Source organism: Alosa sapidissima, chromosome 18, assembly GCF_018492685.1.
Source record: "Alosa sapidissima isolate fAloSap1 chromosome 18, fAloSap1.pri, whole genome shotgun sequence".
NCBI classification, from domain to species: domain Eukaryota; kingdom Metazoa; phylum Chordata; class Actinopteri; order Clupeiformes; family Clupeidae; genus Alosa; species Alosa sapidissima.
This window is the reverse complement of record NC_055974.1, coordinates 4,475,938-4,493,437: the sequence shown is the minus strand read 5'-3', so window position 1 is coordinate 4,493,437 and position 17,500 is coordinate 4,475,938. Positions and strand designations below refer to the sequence as shown.

At 44.2% G+C, this 17,500-nt stretch overlaps 1 protein-coding gene across 3 annotated transcripts in view; it reads right to left on the bottom strand.

The window, feature by feature from the left end:
• The window catches only part of stim2b (stromal interaction molecule 2b), a 59,782-nt gene that overhangs the window by 16,149 nt on the left and 26,133 nt on the right, over positions 1-17,500 (bottom strand). For 2 of the 3 annotated variants that reach the window (XM_042069683.1, XM_042069684.1), the window contains exons 2-3: positions 14,104-14,234; positions 484-595 (exon numbers count right to left, since the gene is read on the bottom strand). In XM_042069683.1, coding sequence (XP_041925617.1) covers positions 484-595; positions 14,104-14,234 — 243 coding nt within the window. Of the gene's footprint in view, positions 1-483; positions 596-4,210; positions 4,316-14,103; positions 14,235-17,500 lie in introns of those variants that run through there. The other variant, XM_042069685.1, reaches the window with a different exon arrangement.

Here is a 17,500-nt window from a genome sequence, read left to right as displayed (position 1 = left end):
TATATACTTATACTTATATATACACACACACAAGACTAAAACCAAAACATCAAAAACTCCTCCCAGATTTCCAAGTCACATTGACACTCTCCAAGAAAATAAGACTGTCTGTGTGTGTGTGTGTGTGTGTGTGTGTGTGTGTGTGTGTGTGTGTGTGCAGCTCTAAAACACTGACACCTTCCCTACTTTCATCCCAGCTGCAGTTCTCTCCCTCCACAACTTGAAATAACTTCTTTAAACTCCCTCAAACGCAAATGTGCACACAAACCTCATTTCATCATTTTTGATGCTGCTCACCTAAATACGTCAAAACCATTTAGCCACTACGGCGAGGAAACGACAAAGCAAAAAAAAAAAAACACTCCTGAGGTTTTCTCTCTCTCTCTCTCTCTTTCTCATCCCCACTTATTTTCTCTCACACACGTGCAGATGCACTCTCTCTCTCTCTCCATCTCTCTCTCTCTCTCTTTCTCTCTCCCTCACCCTCAGACGACTTCCAGCCTTTCCACAACTCCTCCACGGTGATGTGCTGGTCCTCGCGGTGCAGGTTGCTGTGCTTGTTCGTCTGCTGCTGTTTCATGTCCTCTATGATGAACTGCAAAATAAGCAAACAAACAAATCTGTCAATAAGTAAACAAATCCAGAAGACTCTGAGATGAGTACACAAGTAAAAGAGAGAAGGTTTGAAGAGACTAAGAGACTGTCAAACACTGGCTCACATGGGAAATACTTGAGTGGCTTTTTGGGAATTAATCTCTTTAGTGAGTTTGTGTGTGTGTGTGTGTGTGTGTGTGTGTGTGTGTGTGTGTGTGTGTGTGTGTGGACATTGACAGATTCTGTCACAAAAAGCTCCTTCCTTTTGTCTTTTTTTCTTTGGCCTTCCCTCTACCAGAAATCTGCATATGAAAGTCTATGCTATGACAGCATGTGTGAGTCTGAGTGTGTCTGTGTGTGTGCGTATGAGAGAGAGAGGGAGAGTGAGTGAGGGAGAGAGAAAGAAAGAGAGAGAGCGAGAGAGAGAGAAAGAAAGAGAGAGAGAGAGAGAGAGAGAGGAAGTATTTTGCAGTGTAGTAAAGGGGTTTCTACTGTGTGTATGAGTTGTAAACGCCGTAGCAGGAGCTCTGCATGGTTGGACTGAAGACACCTGTGCACAGAGCCCATGGGGGCCACTGGCAGCTAACTGGAGGGCAGAAAACCACAGCAGAGCTACTGATGCAGGCAGAGATATCAGTACACACACACACACACACACACACACAGAGATATCAGTAGACACACACACACACACACACACACAGAGATATCAGTAGACACACACACACACACACAGAGATATCAGTAGACACACACACACACACACACAGAGATATCAGTAGACACACACACACACACACACACACAGAGATATCAGTAGACACACACACACACACACAGAGATATCAGTAGACACACACACACACACACACACAGAGATATCAGTAGACACACACACACACACACACACACACAGAGATATCAGTAGACACACACACACACACACACACAGATATCAGTAGACACACACACACACACACACAGAGATATCAGTAGACACACACACACACACACACACACAGAGATATCAGTAGACACACACACACACACAGAGATATCAGTAGACACACACACACACACACAGAGATATCAGTAGACACACACACACACACACACACACACAGAGATATCAGTAGACACACACACACACACACACACAGAGATATCAGTAGACACACACACACACACACAGAGAGATATCAGTAGACACACACACACACACACACACAGAGATATCAGTAGACACACACACACACACACAGAGATATCAGTAGACACACACACACACACACACACAGAGAGATATCAGTAGACACACACACACACACAGAGATATCAGTAGACACACACACACACACACACACACACACACACACAGAGATATCAGTAGCCACACACACACACACACACAGAGAGATATCAGTAGACACACACACACACACACACAGAGAAAGAGAAAGAGAGAGAGAGAGAGAGAGAGAGAGAGAGAGAGAGGGAGAGAGAGAGAGAGAGAGAGAGAGAGAGAGAGAGAGAGAGAGAGGCAGAGAACAAATATGATCTGCCTTTGTCCTTTTTTGGACTCAAATGAGAACCAGTTCCTCAACAGTTGGAGAAGCAGCTTTCTCCCTTCTTCACTCCTTCTCTTCTCAGCCTTATTCCTTATCCCTCCATCCTTCTCTTCTCAGCCTTATTCCTTATCCCTCCATCCTTCTCTTCTCAGCCTTATCCCTATCCCTCCATCCTTCTAAAGCTATTTATTCTGCTATCATCTAAACCATGCATTATGTCCCAGTAGATCCAAACTTTTTTAAAAGCCTTTAGAACCTCATGATGACCTAGCATCTTTTTGAGTACATAATCAGAACACACACACACACACACGCACGCACACGCAAACGCACACGCACACACACACACACACAAAATGACAGACACAGACACAGACACACACAAAGGTTCTTTACAGTGCCTCTGCCTGAGGTTAGCTCCGAACAGAGAAGGCACAACTACCAGAACTCTGGAACTCAGTTTCTTTCACATGATCAGGAGTCAGAGCAACTCAACAAGCACCAAAGCACGCACACACACACACACACACACACACACACACACACACACACACACACACACACACAAATACACACTCTCACACACAAAGACATTCAAATGCTAAGACAAGAGACAGCTCCACTAAACAATGGGACACTTGTTCTGCACACATTCCAGCTGCTCTGCAAATTCTTGCCCGACCTCAACGCTCTCGCTGACCGACACTGAGAATAACCCCGCCAGCCACTGACCCATCTCTCTGCCCTCCTGTCTGGTGCTAACCGGCCTCCACGCTAACCTTCACATGTCCCCTCACCATCTCGGTTCACACACCCATTCATTCATTCATTCATTCATTCAATCATTCATTCAATCAATCTACTTCAGTTCATATTATTCATTTCATTTACGCATTTCTCCATGCCAAAAAATGTCACATTCCAAATTACAGTGTTCCCTCTGTTCTTCCTCCATAATTCAATGGTAATGAGATGCACTGTCTGATATCGATTTACATGCGTCTTGTGTGCTCGTCTATGAGCTCTTTCACTGTACACATCAGCTGACCAGGAATAAATCATATGTCTACTATAGGGACTGTAGGAACGTTGAGATGATGTTAAAAGATTAGAATAGCAGCATGCAGTCACTAGCATTCTGATGTATATTGTGTGTTCTGCAGTGGGATGAAAGATGAAGCCGAAAGCAGGCCGTGGTGCTCTTAAATTGGCTTTGGCTGATTGTCTTGTTTATGACTTTCAACAGATGTGTCATCTGAAGCTTCCATGAAAGGTGTGTATTAAAATGTCAAAGTACTTATCCTGAATCATTGACAAATCTAAGCTGTTTGAGTTTAGCTGCCCAACTCTGTTTTCGCCAAAACTGAGGACAATGATGGAAAAACACCCTGAATATATCCAATGATGGAAAAACACCCTGAATATCTCCACTTGAGAACATGCTGTAGCACCAGAATCTCTGGCTGGCCAAACGTGTCTGTGTACATTACCATCTGATCTAGGAAACTTAGCTTGTCCAAAAGAAATGGTTCCATCAAAACTATGAATCGTGCTCACTGATACACACAGCTTATAATAAAAGTTGCTATTTAAGCCCTGTAAAGCCAGATCAGTCTGAGAGAGTGCAGCTATACATGTCTGAAGTATTCCATTCCATTTCAAACACAATCTATTCTATGATTTACTTGTATAATCTTTCTACAGTTTGTTGTAATACACGTTTGCTCTGCTGGAAGTCTGTCAGAGATCTCGGATGACCACAGGAGAACTACCAGGGACTGCAAGAGGAAGTGCAAGGGTCATGGGAAACAAAGGCAAGAGTGCGTCCAGTTTTAGAGACTCTTGGGGACAGTCATACCAAACCTGGGAGAGAGTAAAATCTTAGAGCAGAAAAGTGCATCTTTGTATGTGTGTGTGTGTGTGTATGTATGTATGTACTGTATGTGTGTGTCACAACCCAGTGTTAAGTTGGGTCTTAGTAGTTAGTAGAGTTAATAGTCTTTTTCAAGGAGAACATGTTTCCCCCTGAGACTTAAAGCAGCATTCACCTCAATCTCCCTCTGTCCTCAGTGTGCTGTCCTCTACCTCCTCTGATCAGTATGTCCCACCTGTCACTTTGCATCCTGTGCTAATCATGCTGCTTACTATGTCTTCTAAGAGAGAGAGAGAGAGAGAGACGGAGGGAAAGAGAGAGAGGGAGAGAAAGAGAGAGGGAGGAATTAAGGAGCAACAGAGAGAAGGGGCTGGAGAAAGGTCTTCACAACCTGTGTCCATCTTTGCAACCTGACACCCAGATTATCACCCATTTTAAGAGGCCAATTTGTCGAGCACCTTTAGGTGCCCTCTTTAGGCGTCCGCTGTGTGAGATGAATGGTCGGAAAGTCCACTTTCTCCCCGCCATGAGGACACTTACTGTCCGCACGTCTTACACCTTCGGTCTTATTTTTAAATCTTCTTATTTTTCCGGGCTGATAGACGTATCAATACTGGCGAAGAGAGAAAGTGTGTGTGTGTGTGTGTGTGTGTGTGTGTGTGTGTTAGGAGGCGCGTGAGAGTGTGGTGAACTGCTTACACGCCCATGTTCCACTAATGAGTGTCTGAGACATCTTCAAAGGCCTGAGAGTTTACTTAGCAACACATGCGGCCAGGCACACAGAGAGAGTGAGAGAGAGAGAGAGAGAGAGAGAGAGAGAGAGAGAGAGAGAGAAAGAGCAAGAGAGAGAGCGAGAGATAGAGCAAGAGAGAGAGAGAGATAGAACAAGAGAGAGAAAGTGGGAGAGAGAGAGAGAGGAATCTGCTGTGGCCTGAAAGAGGACACCTTCACCCCTGCCTGATCTGCCCTCCCTAAGAGGAAGACAAAATGTCTGGCCTTCAGCACCCCTCTCCTTCTCCCTCTTCCCCCCTCTCCTTCTCCCTCTTCCCCCCTCTCCTTCTCCCTCTTCCCCTCTCTCCTTCCCCCATTAGCTCTCTCTCTCCCGCATGCACACACGCACGCATGCAAAGAGAAAGCGCACGTGTGTATCTCTCTCTCTCTCTCTCTCTCTCTCTCTCTCTCTCTCTCTCTCTCTCTCTCTCTCTGCTGCAAAACATTATACAACAGTTAGGTCCGGTCAAACTATTTATTAATCTCTAATTGAAAGAGAGGCATTCCAGAGCGGCAATATCCCAGGACTCTTTACTACTGTAGTAATAAATCTGATGTGAACGTTCCATTAATTCAAAACGAGAGAGCATCACATTTGACAGTTATTGAGTGAGATAATGGAGTAGGGGAAATGCTCAATTTAGCATGGAACGTATAGACAAGCAAGTAGGCTGTACAAATGATAGCGTACACAAGCACATATAGCCTGTCTCACTGACCTTGGCTCTTTGATGTCTGATGTTGCTGGCTGAGGCGTTAAACGCGGAGCTAAAATTAACTAGATGTACCGCAGAGCGGTACAAAATATGACTGCCGCCCAGTCCAGCACATGTTTTCCACAAAAATAAGTCACGCTGAAAGGCATATATGATTCTAACTGTCTCACTGAATTGCATTATGCACACTCAATTCTCACTGGTATCTGCTAGACAACAAGTACCAAAACATGATTAGTTCATAGATTTCACATGTAATATACATTTTATACAACCCCACCCCCATCTTGCCTGTTCATAATTCTGAGAAATTCTTGAATTGTGTGCATGTACATGTTTATGTTTATGTGTGTGTGGGTGTGTGGGTGTGTGTGTGTGCGTGCATGTGCTTGTGTGTTTGCCTGTTTATGTGCCCGTGTGTGTGCATGTGCATGCATGCGTACATGTCTACTGTGTGAGTATGTGTCATACGTACTGTAGGATTACTGTGAATGTTTGTGTGTGTATCTGTTTATGCACATGTGTGCATATGGAATGGGTTTACATGACCCCTGGAGGCAAACATACGCAAAAAATTGGTCATCCTAGGCCCTACGGTTCTCAAGATATTCACAGAAAACTGTGTCTGCCCTACCCTCCTTTCCAGGGGGGTCCAGTCCAGCAGGGGGCTACAGATCAAAACGAAAAGCGATGGTTCCATGCTATCCATGTGGGGTTACATGCCCACCAAGTTTCGTGTACCCCGGTCTTTCAGTGTCCCGGGAATCCTTGACGGAAATGTGGACATTTGGACGCTTCACTGCGCGGTGGTCATAATAATAAGTAAATGGGCATAAGATGTGTTATCCTCAAAATGTGTTAAAACTAAACGCATGATGGAGGTAATGGCGTCTTCAGTGCTCCATGCTTGTTTGTAGGCAAACTGAAGTGGGGCTACTTTACTGTTTATGTCTGCCTTCAACTTACCTACTACATATTTTTGTAAACATTTCATTACTACTGATGTTAATGCCACGGGCCTGAAGTCATTGTTTTCTATGGGTTGTGGTTTCTTGGGCACTGGAATAATCGTAGAGCGTTTCCATAAGAGAGGGACCGTGTGGGTGTCAAGAGACTGCTGAAAGACGGGACACCAGGCCGGGGTAAGCTCCTCTGCAAAGGTTTTTAGTATGAAGGGAGATATCCCGTCTGGCCCTGTAGTCTTTTTTACAGATACCTGTTTAGGTGTTTTGGCTTGACCAGCAGTCCGCCCGCGATGCAGTCCAACTCCTTACTGCCTGCGTCTCAAATCTCTTCTAGAAAATATTTAAGTCATTAGCCATTTTTGCATCATCTGATGTTATTAAATCTTTCTTGGGTAGGTTCAAATTAGTAATAGCCTTCATGGAGTCACACTTAATATTTGAGCTATTGAAACTATCCACTAAAAGTTCATGCACAACTGCTGGTTAAGTTCTTTCTGTGCCAGTTTGAGTGCAACCTTGTTCTGACTTTTATGCAGTCTTTAAGATCTTTAGGGTTTGTTATTTGGGTAGATAACACTTTCCTTTTTAGTGACTACATGATCAATGCAAAAGTGAATATAGTCTGTTATTAACAGTGGCAGAGTCAGTGGAATAGAGTGTCCCAGTGACTTCCGTTTTACTTCCGCTACAAGGGACCTGTATTTTAAAAAAATATGAACGGGAGTTAATGGAGAGATAATTATTTTTTGGTTCAGTTTGAATTGTGCCACGAATTTCACATATGATGTGTGTGAATTTAAAAGATAATTTTTCACGTCAAGAAAGTACTGTTGTTCGATAGACTTCAAAAGTTATGTTGGTTTTGTGCGAATCCGCTCAGTGGACTACATCTCTCGTCTCGAACGATGTACGTCACCAACGTAATTAACGATAAGATTAGCTATTATGCTAGTTAACGGTTGCATCTTGCTGCCTGCTATGTCACTTAACAGTATCTAATGTACAGTCTATGGACGAATACAACTTACCTGATGTGTTTAATCCTCTGACTCATGGTATTTTCATCGGCAAGGAAAGCCCAATTAAGACCTGTTGCTGGTATGCTTGTACAATCTAGTGTGGCTGTGAATGAGCTAACGTCACTAGCGCGACTGATGGGTTTGTAGTCGTTGGAATTACGATCTTTCACAATGTTGTAATTCAATAGTTACGAAACAAACTGCAAATGTCTTTACATGACAAATTGTCTTTAAAATTGACAAACATCATATGGGTAATTCAAGGCACAAGTCAAAAAAATAATTATAAAAATAATTTATTTTTCGCCATAGACTGGCGTTCAAAATTTTTTGAAAGATAGGTCCCATGGAGGCAAATGGAAGTGGCGTCACTGGGACACTCTATATATGCCAGTCCGTACTGGGAAAACAGCCTTTTAGAGATCCAACACTTGATGTTGACCATACAGCTACTTGTTTCATTGTTGGTTTACAGCTCTTTAAGTGAGGGTGTGGTTGGCAACGAATATATGCACAGCTGTCGTTACCTGCAACACTTGACCTCTGGCCTCGTGCCTACGGTCGAACCACAGCTGTGGGTATATCCTTACCAACCCCACTCCTACTCCTGCCATATTGCTTAAATAAACTACAGCCCTTTCAGTCACAAAACACACTCATCAGAACATACACTCTTAAGCAATGTGACTTCAATAAATCACCCACAAACACGCACACTAAGAGCCAGGCCAATCCACACACACACACACACACAGCTCTGTTGAGGATCTGTCAGAGATGTAACAGGACCCTGCAAAGAGACACCTCACAGGAGACCAAGGAGCATCCAAGGGGAAGAGTGGCCCATCCCCTGGCTACTGTCCCCCTGGAAACGCACTCACCGCCCATCACAACAGCTAGAAATGGACCTGGCAACCTGCTCACTGTGATGTCAGCCAGTCTTAATAAGGCTTCCATGGGACACTTAACTCAAGTATAGACTGGTAATAAGGAATCTATAAGGTATGCAATCTATAAATTGTGGAAATGCTTTGCCCTCAATTCTAATAGTCCATTCTACAGTAGGGTCTCTTAAAATAATAATAAACAAATAACATTCTAATTTAAGGTAACTCTACATTTCATATTATGTGATACTGTTAAATGTCACAGACACAGCTTATAGCCACCTCACAAATGAAAATGACTGTGACCAGGGTAGGAATTTCACGGCGGCCCTTGCGTTGGCCGTGATGCCCCTTTGAAAATCAGAGGTTTACAGGCCACGGTGGCCTTGGTGCCCCCTTCTTTCAATATTCTGCTTTGCGTCCTTCTAATAGCGATTTTTATTTAGCCTGTGGCCTGTCAAAATAATCTTAGCATTAACAGCGCAAATTAATTTAGTCTTTTACGCAGTGGAGAAAGTGACAGTGCAAGAAAGAAAGTGCGTCCAAATTCACCCATTCTTCTCAGTTTAACTACTCGCGAAGTAGCCTACTCATCATCATACAGACATCACAAGTATCACATGAAAGAGCTTTTTCTCAGCTTTTAAACGATGTTAGCCGATAATTGCTGTGTTGAACGGTTCGCGATAAAAGTAAATAATATAATTCAATTTAATCATACATTCTACTGAAGGTTTTGCGTCCATGATCTCCCTACCCATTCATATCGGTGGAATACTTCACGAACCCTTCTTTTAACACATGACAAACCATATATAAGAATAAACAGCAGACCTTACCGAACACAAAGGTGTAAAACAGTCCCCTGTACAGTTAGCTGTTCCGGAGTAGTCCAGTTTCGAATTTGCAGTAAATTTCGACATGCATGGATGTCTCCAAATTTGGACTTTTACAATGTGTTTAAATTGTTCCACATGATTTCAAAATGGGCCAAATACAAAATAAATGTTACAAATATTGCCTAGATATTGGTAAATCAGAGGACAGCTGACTAACAGTTTATGAAAGTAGCCTTAATGATCACAATATGCTAAGCATGCATCTAGGCTATTTGAGTTTCTTAAAGCTGAGCTGTGCTTAAATTGTTCAATACATGATTTCATAGCAGGCCAAATATAAAATAACTGTTATATGTAGCCTAGATATCTGTAATTATTAGATGATCAGAAGATTTACAGTTCTATGTAATAGGTCATTTTTCATGTTTTTGTCATGTTTCATACAGTGATGCAGGTCTACTGCAGTGAATAGGCTAAATACAACTTTGATCATTTTTATATGCTATAGTTAACTTTGGCCTTGGTGCCCTGACATGTGGCCTTTGTGCCCCCCACCAAATATGCCCAACTGAAGGCCAAGTGGCCTTGCCCCCAGAATGGTGAAATTCCAAGCCTGACTGTGACTATACACATGTCACAGCTCAAAAGTATGCAAAGTGTCCTGCAGTGGATGGAAGTGTCATTAAGAACTGAAAAGGTGTGTGCGTTCCTGTTCAAGCTTCCTCTGTCACGGTCACTTTCACCATGTTCCCCAAGTTGTTAAAGGAGAATTCCGGTGTGATATTGACCTAAAGTGTATTGAAACATGATACCGAGTGTGAACGTATGTCTCATAGCCCATCTCGACTTGTCCCCTGCACTCCAAAATCTGGCGCTAATTAGCCGATGCTACCAACAGCTTTTTCAATAGTGGTGCTTCGGCATCGGGCTAGCCATGCAAATAAATCACTGTTTTACACCCATTTACGAGGCTCAATGTATCTCCACACTTCATTGGTAGACTTCCGAGGGCCCTGACATTTAAAACGAGACATTGAGAACTTTGAAAAAGCACTGGTAGTTTACTTACAAGACGATTTATACAGACAGTATTCACGAAGTTTCGCGTTTGCAGCCATCTTGAATTTAGTCACGATAAGTCGAGCAACGAGTAAGAATGAACAGGTATGATAAGGGATCAGATTCCAAAAATAATTCAGTGGAAATGCATGGATTCCAGTTGCTGCTACTGGAAGAAACTGGAATCCATGCATTATTAGGACCAAAAGGAATGAACACACAAGTCAATAATACAACCACAAAAATGTAACTGGTAACTTAAAAAGAAAACAAAGTGAAAGGATGTGTCAATATACTACTGTTCGTCCATACACTAAACTTTAACCCAAGGCAAAAGAATAAATCATAGCATATTTGCAATGCAACCATTTCAAAGAAAAATAAATAGGCAAAGAATACCATTCATGTTTATTAACAAAGGAAACCAGCATAGCTCCAGTGAAATAGAACCTTATTTGCACACGAGTGGAAAGGGGCATAACTATATATACAGACTAGAAAACAAACTGCAACATATTTTCAGTCCAGCCCGCAGCGTACGATGACCCAAACCCCATCCATCACATCTTACGACCCCCATGTTTACAATGTGTGGAATGAAATAACACATTAATATCTAAAATGCTAACAAATATACAGTTACAAATATGAGCACAAGGAGTTTCGGGTACCCCCGGAAAGTGTATCAGGTTTGGGCTGGGGGCAGATTCCAGAGTGGTGGGGGGGGAGTGGCACAACCGTGGGCCACAGTGGGGGGGGTGGGGTGGAGGGGGGGGGGGGGGGGTCTGGCTGAAGTGAAGAAGGGGTTTCATTTTTCGGACAGGATGAGACCCTTCTCACCCCAATCAACGCCCAAGCGTCTTTCACCATGTGGTGGGTGGGCAAGAGAAAGAGAAGGCTGACAATATGCCCGCAATGACCCCTACAATAGATCCCCAACTACACACACACACACGCTGGGTAGTCATGGTCACCCTCTTGAATGATGGACACATGAAATAGCCTATGAGGTGGGGCAATTAAATAATGACCCATACCTCAAACACCAACATGCACACAGTGGAAGGAGCAGAACACAGAACATACCAGGAGCACACACAGACCAAAGCACGGAAGTTCTCACTCTAGAACACACACAGAACTACAAACTACTAACAAGAACAAACAAGCACTCACTAATATAAATACCATCATAGACAAGAGACACACACAAACAAACACTCAAACAAACAGGTTTTGAGATGTCCAAAAATACCTCTAAGACAACAAAACAAAGCTTCACATACTAATATAGACCATAACAAATAAGCACAAACACACACACTTCATCTCTTTCTCTCTCTCTCTCTCTCTCGTTCTCTCATTCATAAAAATTAGACCTGGTCCACATCATTCCCTGCTCTATAATCCGCCTAAAATGGCTCCAGTTGTGGAGGTAACATCACAACGCTGCACACTGACCTCAGACTTGCTGAGAGAAAATGGCACAGAAATTAAAAGACCTACTGATATCACAAGCTAAGGCTTTCTAGAAGATCATCAGTGCCCCTCACACCTGGAAACTATTCTACCTTCAATACTCAACCCTCCCCCTCTTCCTCCAGCTACTAACGTCTTTAATTCATTTTTCACCGACAAAGTGGTGGCTATCAGTTGCCAGTTCTCTGGTTGTGCAGCCACAATCGGCCTGCCCCAGTTAAGGATGCTACCGAGCCTCCAACATGTAGCCATCCTAGTAGTACATGTCCCTCTCGGTTTCTTCCAGCTAAGGGCAACAACAAGAAACCCAACATGCAGCAGTCCTACAGCATCTCCTCGGTCCTCCTCCTGTGGTAAATGAGGCATCATTACCTACATTCAACCCTGAGAGTGAGGTGACTTGTAGCCATCCTATGAAAAATAAGTAGAAATAAGGAAGCGCGCTCAACACCCTAAAGTACTTCAACTGGGTGCTTAAACTTTCTTGATAATAAATCAAAGACTTTGAAAAAGAAATAAAGCAAGAGCTCAACAGTTTTGTTTACTTTTTAATTGCCTCACAAACGTTTCGGGCTGACACCCTTCTTCAGTGTGAAAAATGGCAATTTTCATCCTCTCTCATTCCCACTAGTTCTCAATTTCAACCTGCCTCCTCCAAGCCTTCTCTCCTGCCATCACGCTAGCACTCATACATGTGATTAATGCTTCGCTGGCTTCCGGTACACCTCCTACTGCATTCAAATGGCAAAACACCACTGCTTGAAAAACCTTCTCTGGCTCCCACTAAAGTGAAGAACGATCGGCCAGTCTTGTTCCTCCCATTCCTCTCTAAGACTATCGAAAGGGCGTTTTCCAAACAGATCAGAAAATTCCTCTCATGGAATGACCTCCTTGATCCTACACACACACACACACACTAACCGGACATGCACAAAAAATGGCGAAAAGATTTCACACACATATACACACACGCAGGGACAGAGACATTAACAAAGACACCAACATCCCCATACAGATTAACAGAGAGGTGTGCGAAGTGGTGGGTGAGGATGTTTTCTCTCCAGAAGCCGAGGAAGCGCTGGTGTCACGCTTAGTGCTCTCGCTAATGGCCATGGGGTCGGCAATGGCCAAGGAGAGGAGGCCACATGAGCGGCATGGCCTTTTGCCTCACATCCCTCGAGGCATGACTCAAGGACGAATATCTGTGTGTGTGTGTGTGTGTGTGTGTGTATGTGTGTGTGTGTGTGTGTGTGTGTGTGTGTGTGTGTGTGTGTGTGTGTGTGTGTGTGTGTGTGTGTGAGAGAGAGAGAGAGAGAAGGGAATAAAGTGGGTATGTATGCACGTGCTTATGTGTGGAGCTATTAATGTGTATGATGTGCCCTTGTCTGTGTGTTTGTGCGCGTGTGTGTGTGTGTCTGTGTGTCTATTCACTTCTGTATGTTCATTTAGGTAACTATATGCATTTGAGTATGTGTGTGTTTGAGTATGTGTGTGTGTCTGAACGATCTGTGTGGGTGCGTGTGTGTGTGTGTGTGTGTGTGTCTTTTGGCAATGGAGCCCAACGCCACAAGTCCCAGCAGGGTGCTTAAGATGCTCACTGCATCAGTAGACGCCAAGAACAACTTCTCCCCCCCCTCCAATATCCCCCTTCCTCCCCCCACAGACAGAACCCTGGCCTTCACTGTGCCCTTATAAAGCCTGAGGGCAAAATCTCAGAGGGCACTGCCACCCACCCCAACTCTGCAGTGTCATGCCAGAGGGAACGTCCAGATCCGACACCTTCATAGACTGGACATAGACACACAGACACAAATTCAGAGAGAGAGAGAGAGAGAGAGAGAGAGAGAGAGAGAGAGAGAGAGAGAGAGAGAGAGAGAGAGAGAGAGAGAGAGAGAGAGAGACACACTCACATACACACACTACAGTATGATAAATTAAACAGAAAAAGCTTGCTGGCACCACAACTAGAAGATAACTAAAATAATGAAAGGTTAAGATCATCGATCTTGTAAGTTAGCCTAAATGTCCAGCCACACACACACACACACACACACACACACTAATGGTAGCTAAGTCTGCCATGACGACAGTTGGTTAATCCACATTAAACACATTATACGCATAAAACACACAGTACACACCCCTCAGCAATAACTCACATCTTTCAACTGCGTCAGCGCGCTACTCAGCTACTGTGCCCACACGCCCCCGCACTGAAGGAGCGTGTAGGTTGTGTACACTGCTATAAAAGAGCTCTGTTGACGCACCTAAAACATCCACACATCCACACACACACACACACACACACACACACACACACACACTCTCCTCACCTCCACGCTCTCGTTGACCTCTATGCCCCCGTCGTTGTCATCGTCCAGCTGCTTGTGGATGTGCCGCAGGGCATCTAGACTGAAGCGGTCCGCCTCGTTCATGCAGGGAGGCATCACTGTCAAGCAGGGATCTGAGGAGCACATATTGAAGCATGTCAGCACTGAGGGGGCAGTGTGTGTGTGTGTGTGTGTGTGTCTGTGTGTGTGTCATTCAATACGAGGAATACGAAAACATCGTATATCGTATATAACAACATATATGAGGAGGAAACAGAGACATATCCTCTGAAGGACTGAGGTGTGTATTTGTCTAAGCAAAATTGTAAAATTGACACAGAATGGGTTAACATGTTCATGCAAGATCAATACAGAAACCTGTTCACTTGCTAACTTATTGCTACACTATAACCCTGTTAAAGCTGTTCTCAATAATGACTCAAAGTCAATTTCAACAAGAGCATAAAACTGCAGCCAAAAAGAGGGCAATCATATCACAACCCCAAACAGCTGGCCCAGGCCTGTCTTCCATAAGACCCCTGCGTCACACCAGTCCACACACGCTGCAAGGGCATTCCAAGGTCACAGCAACTTGACCTTGATATGGTTGGAGTCATGGAAAACAACGTCAGCTACAACCCACATGTGTCTTGAAGCCACTTTAGGTGGAGTTTATCCAAATGCATGTCACATGTTGCAGTGGCAGATTAGAAATGAATGACAGAGCAGAGGTCTTTATCCAAAAAGCCATAATCATATGGACAAAGGGCCAAAAAGGGAACAAAACCTAACTTCACTTCACCTAAATAAAAGCATTGTTTTCATCACTGTGTGGATGAGCGATGAGAGAGCTCAGAGTAGAGTTCAGGAGTAGTACTGGCTGCTGTTAGAGAATGACAGAAGTCATTAGCGGGACTGAGTCTGGGGTGGCCCTGCTTTGCCTCCAGCCAAAAGCCTCCACTCCCCCCACCACCACCACCACCATCACCACCACCACCACCACCACCCACACAGCCCTGTTTGCTGGGCGCTGGTCAACAGGAAAGTCCCGTCATGGTGCAGGGGAGGCTCTCTTCGGGGTTCTCTAAAATGTGGATCAGAGTAAACGCCTACACACACACATTCGCATGCATGAGCAGGTGACACAGATCAACACACTCAAACCCAGACACACACACACACACACACACACACACACACACACAGGCAAATATGTCCCGCCCAAACAAAGCAGTCACAGAGGGCTGCTGGCAAGTCCTGACATGCACAGCTGACAGGGTCGCCTGAACACAAAGTGCTTAATTCAGCATCCATCAGCATACGCTCGCACTCACCCACCCACACACACACACACAGGATGAGACGGGATGAGGAGAGAATATTCAAAACTGAGGTGTGTGTGCATATGTGCATGTGCATTAGTATAGAGTATGGAGCAGTCGCTGTGTGTAAACACATACAGTATACCAGGGAAAGGGTGGTTGTCACTGTAGGCCTCTGAGCTTGTCTACTGTACATCATATCTGTGATCTGTTCTCTCTGTGTGTGTGTGTGTGTGTGTGTGTGTGTGTGTGTGTGGGCATGTGAGCTGATGAAAGATCTGTTTACTGAGTCTTGACACGCTTCCTGAGTTGCAGACTGTTTATATGGCGAGGCACTCCAACATTTGACTGGACGGCAGCCCTGGACTGCTTTCAGACACGCTCTTCACAGCACTATTATTGGCAATAATGCGCAATTGGATGAAGTCGAACTCTGTAGTAATACAGCTATAACTAGACAGCATACGCCATTGGACGAGTGGTTAGACGACGCAAATTGGATTGGGCGAGCCTGGCAAGGTCAAGTGTTGGAAAAAATTTCCGCAGGAAAAGGAAAGTGGCCAAAAACATGGCTGATATTCAACTATGAAACCCATACAACCTCTGGACAAGATGTTCAAAGGAACATGTGTTGCACAAACACGAGATGAACTCATGTATTTGCATGTCAAATTTCTAATTGTTTTCTTTAATCTGTTGCCTGAGACTTTTTGCATGGCAGTGCCACCAGATTTACATTTGCGCTTGCTGCGACGCAAACCAGTAGCACAACATGGCCCTTTCCATTAAGGCCAAGGAAATCCTCACCAGAGGAATGCAGCTGGTTATGTAACTACCTGTGTATGTCCACAAGAAGAGATACTTTTGAAAGCAGTGGAATGGAGGCTATTCTGTCAGCATATTGTAAGGCATACTTTACCGCTTTAGAGCATATATCACAGCTTTAAGGCTTACATTACAGCTTTATGCTTAAGCAGACCGACTGTCATTTCATCAGAACAAGATTTACACTCCTAAACACGTACCATAAAAATGACTAGTCCAACCGTGGGTTTCCTTTACATATTTTCAAACCAGCAGCTGGCCAAGACTGACAATTAAAGAATGAAGCCTGATACATTCCAACGTGGAGGTACGGTGGCCCAAACAGGACACACATGAGTTGTGGGGAAACCATGCCAGGCAGGAGAGGATGGAAAACTCCCCAGTCTCCTTACTGAAAGCCTGTAGCAGTGCTACTACCAGACGAGCACAGGAGGAAGTGACCCGGGGCAGGCCTTCTGTTTCACAATACACCATGACAAAAGACAGAGAGAAAGGGAGAGAGTAAATTTAGCTCTGTTGGGGCTATAAATAGGTACGACTTTTCAGTGGTCAGGATGTGGTTTGTCTTCGAACGTAACAATGACATGGCTCGCTTGTACACACGCACACACTTACACACACACACACACACACACACAGGTCTTTGATTGAACCAGAGATTCTGCTGCACACATCTGAAATACCTATTCAACCCCCCCCTACACACACACACACACACACACACACACGTAGACATACTCACGCAGCATCACACTGATTGACAAGACCCACAAACTCATACAAACACAATATCAACTGACAAAGCAACTGAAACTCAGTAACCAGAAATGAAAAAAAAAGAGCAAGAAATGTAATAAATAAAACATCCTCCGCGCTGCGTCTGGCTAGATGACTGATATGACGCTAAGAAGCAGACTGAAAAGGACATCCCTCCACTGGCAGCTGCTCTTCCTGTTTCCTGCTTATATTACGCCGGGCCTGCCTTGCGTCGACCTGCAACCACTTCCTCCGGCATCACTCTACACAAACCCAGAACACAACAGCCACGCAAAGACTAGCCAGGTGTGTGTATGTGTCTATCCGAGTCTGTGTGCGTGTTTGTGTGTGTGTGTGTGTGAGTGAGTGAATGTTTGTGTGTGTGTGTGTGTGAGTGAGTGAATGTTTGTGTGTGTGTGTGTGTGTATATATATATATATATATATATATATATATATATATATATATATATATATGTAGTGTGTATGTGTGTGAGA